At 62.7% G+C, this 5,272-nt stretch overlaps 1 protein-coding gene across 1 annotated transcript; it reads right to left on the bottom strand.

Annotated features, from left to right (window-relative positions):
• Nucleotides 1–844: 844 nt before the first annotated feature.
• On the bottom strand, nucleotides 845–5,211 carry CD5 (CD5 molecule). The gene is made up of 7 exons (XM_014948758.1): nucleotides 5,160–5,211; nucleotides 4,100–4,138; nucleotides 3,540–3,833; nucleotides 3,366–3,428; nucleotides 2,865–3,179; nucleotides 1,228–1,506; nucleotides 845–984 (listed from the first exon to the last, which is right to left on the bottom strand). Exons 1-7 carry the CDS (start codon nucleotides 5,209–5,211, stop codon nucleotides 845–847), a joined length of 1,182 nt encoding a protein of 393 aa, XP_014804244.1.
• Between the last annotated feature and the right edge of the window lie 61 nt (nucleotides 5,212–5,272).

Raw genomic sequence — 5,272 nt, 5'->3', positions numbered from 1 at the left:
GAGACCCCCCGCCTGCTCTTTTGTGTCCATTCAATGCTTAATCCCCACCTTTTCTGTGCCCACGCCATGTGGGGCAGGCTCGGGGGACAATGGGGTGAGGGACGGATCTGTGGGGCTGAGCGCGGGCATGGACGTTTCCCCATGTCCGTCTGTCCCCCCCCTTTTTCTCTTCCACAAGGAGATGGGGGAGATGGATGCACGGAGCTGCAAGGGGGGGAGGAAGAGAAGGAAAAGAGGAAAAGGGGAGGAAGAGGGGAGGAAGGGGAGGGGGAAAGAGGAAGAGGAGAGGAAGGGACGAGGAGGAAGGGACGAGGAGGAAGAGGGGAGAGGAAGGGACGAGGAGGAAGAGGGGAGAGGAAGGGACGAGGAGGAAGAGGGGAGGAGGAAGAGGGGAGGAGGAAAGAGGAGAGAGGAAAGAGGAGAGAGGAAAGAGGAGAGAGGAAAGAGGAGAGAGGAAAGAGGAGGAAGAGGGGAGAGGAAGGGACGAGGAGGAAGAGGGGAGAGGAAGGGACGAGGAGGAAGAGGGGAGGAGGAAGAGGGGAGGAGGAAGAGGGGAGGAGGAGGAAGGGACGAGGAGGAAGGGACGAGGAGGAAGAGGGGAGGAGGAAGAGGGGAGGAGGAAGAGGGGAGGAGGAAGAGGGGAGGAGGAAGAGGGGAGGAGGAAGAGGGGAGGAGGAAGAGGGGAGGAGGAAGAGGGGAGGAGGAAGAGGGGAGGAGGAAGAGGGGAGGAGGAAGAGGGGAGGAGGAAGAGGGGAGGAGGAAGAGGGGAGGAGGAAGAGGAGGAAGGGACGAGGAGGAAGGGACGAGGAGGAAGAGGGGAGAGGAAGAGGGGGTCCAGAGCTTGTCACCTACTTCTCTTCATCAGCCTCCTGTAGGCGGGGGGGCCACAGATGAGGGAGAGGACGCCGAAGAGGAGCAGGGCCAGGCAGATGCTCATGATGGTGCCAGCCGACGTGCCAACGGGAGGCGGCTTGGAGTCCTGGCCTGGGGACAGGACGGGTGTCACCCTTGAGCACCCACCACCCTGCGAGGACATTCTCCCCCCTCCCAACGAGGCTTTCCCCATCCCCTACCCCCAGCTCGCACCCTCTGCCCATTTTTGGGGTGTTCACCCATGGAAATCCCAGCTCCTGGCATCAAGGGACGCCTGGCACCGGGTGCTGTGGCCACCACTGTCCCCTACCCCATGGTCCCACCATAAGGATGAAGCCCAACAGGGTGTCTTACACACGATTCTGGTCCGGGAGCAGGTCTGGGGACCCTCCAAACTGGTGGAGCAGAGGTGCAGGGTGGGGACCTTGCAGGTGACACCGGTGGCGGGGGGGTCCCGGACCTCGGCGCTGGAGGAGAGGTTGCCACAGCGCAGCTCCTGGCACAGCTGCTGGCCCCGCTGGGCTCGCTGCCCCCGCTCGTCACACAGCACCCGCCACCGGCCGTCGTGGAACACCTCGATGTCCCCTTCGCATGGCGTGGGGCCGCCCCCCAGCCTCCGCTGAGGGGGGGATCCTGGGGGGGGAGAGAAGCAGAGAGGGTTCAGATCCATGGGGAGACACCTCAGATGGGGGTGGGCATCCCGTGTGGTCCTCCTTCTCCAGGGATGCTCACGGGGCTTCCCCTTGTGCTGTGGGGACCCTGGGGGGGGGACACGTTGAGGAGCTTTGAGCTGTCCCCATGGGGAATGCAGTGGGGAAGGTTGCTCTGCCAGCTGTGCCCCCCCCCCCTGTAGCCCCCCAAATCCCACAGGAGGGCTTCTAAGCTGGGACAGATGGCACGACCCGGAGCAAGACCCGTTCCTCGCCCCACGGCTCGGCTCTGCCTGCTGGGGAGCCAGAACCAGGGGCTTCTGTGGGGAGATGATCAGGGTGGGGAGATGGTTGTGGAAGGGAGATGTTTGCAGCAGAGAAGATGGTCACAGCAGGGAGATGCTCGCAGGAGGAGAGGCTGGTGGCAAGGAGAAGGTCATGGCAGGGGAGATGGTCACGGCAGGGGAGATGAGAAGGTCACAGCAGGGGAGAAGGTCAAGGCAGGGGTGATGGTCGCAGTGGGGAAGACACTTATGGCAGGGAGATGGTCATAGCAGGGGAGATGGTTGTGGTGGGGAGATGAGGAGGTCACGGTGGGGAGATGAGGAGGTCATGGCAGGGGTGATGGTCATGGTGGGGAGGGTCACAGCAGAGAGACAGGGAGGACACTTTGGCAGGGAGATGGTCACGGCAGGGGAGATGGTCAAGGCAGAGAGATGCTGGTGGCAGGGAGATGAGAAGGTCACAGCAGGGAGATGGTCACAGCAGGGAGATGCTTGCAATGTGGAGATGCTCATGGTGGGGAGAGTCACAGCAGAGAGATGGTTGGGATGGAGACATGGTCATGGCGGGGAGGTGGTTGCAACGGGGAGATGCTTGGGGCAGGGAGATGGTCATGATGGGAAGATGGTCGTGATGGGGAGATGCTCACAGCAGGGAGATGACGTGGCAGGGGAACACGGTTGGGGTGGAGAGGTGGTCATGGTGGGGAGATGGTTGCAACGGGGAGATGCTCATGGCGGGGAGATGCTGAGAGCAGGGAGATGCTTGGGGCAGGGGACACGGTTGCGATGGGGAGATGGTCATGGCAGGGAGATGCTGAGGGCAGGAGGTCTTTGCGGTGGGGAGATGGTCCCAGCAGGGAGACAGGGAACATGGTTGCAACAGGGAGATGCTCATGGCTGTCACCCTGCTCAGCCCTCACCGACCATCCAGCCCAGTGACCTGGGGCTTTCTCAGGGGAAAAAGCACCCCGTGGCCATGGAGCACAGCGGGGTAGCCCAGTTGGTTGCCGAGGGCTCCAGGGAAGGTGCTGGGGTGGGAAGTGGGGGGGTCTCTCACCAGAGCAGATGATGAAGATGGGCCTTCTCCCGAGCCACGTGCTGGTCCTGTTGAAGCAGTCGAAGAGGGGACGCTTCTCGCAGGGTTCCACCACCTCCCACCGCACCGGCAAGCGGCTCTCCGGCTCGGGCTCGGGGTAGCCACGGGGGTCAACGGCGGCGACGGTGCCACAATGCAGATGGCGGCAGATTTGGGTGGCCAGATGGGGTGAGACCCCCGGGCTGCCCCCCACCGCCCCCCACAACCCTTCCTTGTGCAGCTCCACGAAGCCCGAGCAGCCGAATTTCCCCTCCACCAGCTGCAGGCTGGGGGGTCCTGGTGAAGGACAAAGATGAGGGGGGGGTGAAAAAAACATCAAATTACACACTAAGATGGTGTTTCTTTCCATTTTGGAGCAGAAAGCCCCCCAGCTTCTCACCCCTGAAGCTTAATTGCCCCATCGATGTGGGGCAAAGGGCTATTAAGATGTGGCTACCTCATGGGGGATGGGGGGGCTCTTACCGGTGGGCTGCGGGGTGGTGGCCGGGGGAGTCGTTGGGGGCTTGGGGGTGGTTTTCACCGGCTCTGAAATGAGAAAAGAGGGTGAAAAAACCCGGAGAATGGAGGGGGGGTGGCCAGAAGAGACCCCAAAATTGGGGTTTGGGGGGTGGGGAAGGGGGGGCTGTCCAGGCTGACCGCTGCAGGTGAGGATGACGTGCTCCGTGCAGTTGTCCGGCACCCAGTGACACTTCTCCAAGGGGGCCACCCACCCCTGGCACCTCAGTTGCCCCACGTGTGGCTCCTCCTTGCCAGGAGAGAGGAGCCAGAGGGGCTGGGCCGTGGGGGGGCCGCAGCCCAGCCGCTGGCAGATGCCCCTCAAGTTGGTTGGGTTGAGGTTGTCCCGGCAAACGCGGTTCCACCGGCCTCCCCACTTCACCTCCAGCATCCCGGCGCAGCGACAGCCGCCCCCGCTGAGCCGCAGGCTGAGTTCTTGGGGGGAAAAACACAGTTTTTAGGGGTTTTCCTTCCCTTCGCAGCACTTTTTCCACCCAGAAAAAGACCAACCAACCACCCAGCCTTTGCCCGTTCCTGGGTGCCCGGCGCTGGCACGTCCCCACAACGGGCAAAGTGGGGGCAAGAAGGAAACGGGGTGGTGGGGGGCTGAGTTGGGTGACCCGGCGTCCGGCCCCACTAATGAAGGAGCCGCTAACGAGGCCGCCGCGCCATCTCCAAGGCTTTGGCCCCACCACACTCACCTTCAGGGGTCAAGGAGGCTCCTCGGTGGCCAGGAATGGCTGCAAGAGAGAAGAGGAGGGGGGACACGAGGTGTCAGTCCGGCTCCTCGCCCCCCAGGGGGAAGCAGGACCCCTTGGCCTTTCGCTGCTGATTTTGGGTGGAAAAAGGTGCTTTTTGGCAGCTCAGGTCAGCCTATTTGCCAGGGTGAAGATGCTGCTGGTGGAAAGAGGCTGGTGATGGTGGTGGCTCTGCGGGGATGGGGACACCTCTGTCCCCAGACCCCTTGGGGACCCGAGGAGGAGGAGGAGGCTGGGTCTTGATGGCTTTTTCCTTGGTGATAGAAGAGCAATTTAGGGTTTTCTGGGTGAATTTGTTCTCCTTCCTCCTCCTTCTCCTCCTCACGCCTTTAATTAAAATAAATCCTAACGACCCCATGCTACTGGCCACAGCGTTCCCTGCCAGGCTGGTGGCTAATTATGGCTGGAAGAAGGCAGAACTAAGGGCACCTGCTAATTACTGCTAACGAGCCAACATCATTAACGGTGGGAAGGTAAGGCCAAAGAAGCAGTGGATGGTGCCGCCATCACCGCTGTGAGCCGGAGGCCGTGCCATGGGGATCAAGGGAGGGTTGGGGACAGCAGGGAATGAGGATGGGGGGACAGCTGGCTGCCCCCCAGCTCATTCCTGGGGTGTGACGAGCATTTTGGGGACCCCTGGACCTGGGGGGACCAGACCTCGGTGGCCCCGGCCGAGAGGTGCCCGCGTTCTCCTCGTTGGCCATGTGAGCTTGGTGGCCTCCAACAATGGTCACCACCCCCCATCCCTGACCCTGGTCCGAGCCCCCGTGCCTGGGGCTTGCCCAGGGTGGGCACATGGGACCCCCTGGCACCCAAGGACATGGGGCTGAGCCCCCCCACCCCCAAAATATACCCAGCAGCAGGAAAACTGGAAGGTTCCACCATGAGATTTCGGGGATCCCTGGGCATCCCTGGCACCGGAGCTGCCAGCAAGGTGGGTGCAGCACCCCCATAAAACAGCCCCCCCCGAGCTCCCCACCCTCCTCCACCCCACCGTACTCACCCCACGTCCCCACCACGAGCAGCAGGCGCAGGGTGGGCAAGAGGGCTGCCATGGCCATGGGGCTGGCCACCTCCTGGGTGGCTGAGACCGGAGGATGCCGGGGTTTGGGGGTG

Source organism: Calidris pugnax, unplaced genomic scaffold, assembly GCF_001431845.1.
Source record: "Calidris pugnax isolate Ruff unplaced genomic scaffold, ASM143184v1 scaffold107, whole genome shotgun sequence".
Taxonomy (NCBI): Eukaryota; Metazoa; Chordata; class Aves; order Charadriiformes; family Scolopacidae; genus Calidris; species Calidris pugnax.
This window is presented reverse-complemented; position numbering and strand designations above follow the sequence as displayed.

Excerpts from the sequence above, each read along its gene's own strand:
- CD5 (XM_014948758.1), bottom strand. The coding sequence starts at position 5,211 with ATGGCAGCCCTCTTGCCCACCCTGCGCCTGCTGCTCGTGGTGGGGACG. Across the intron at positions 4,139-5,159 it reads GCTCGTGGTGGGGACGTGGG|CCATTCCTGGCCACCGAGGA; the intron begins GTGAGTACGGTG and ends TCTCTCTTGCAG. Across the intron at positions 3,834-4,099 it reads AGCCTCCTTGACCCCTGAAG|AACTCAGCCTGCGGCTCAGC; the intron begins GTGAGTGTGGTG and ends TTTCCCCCCAAG.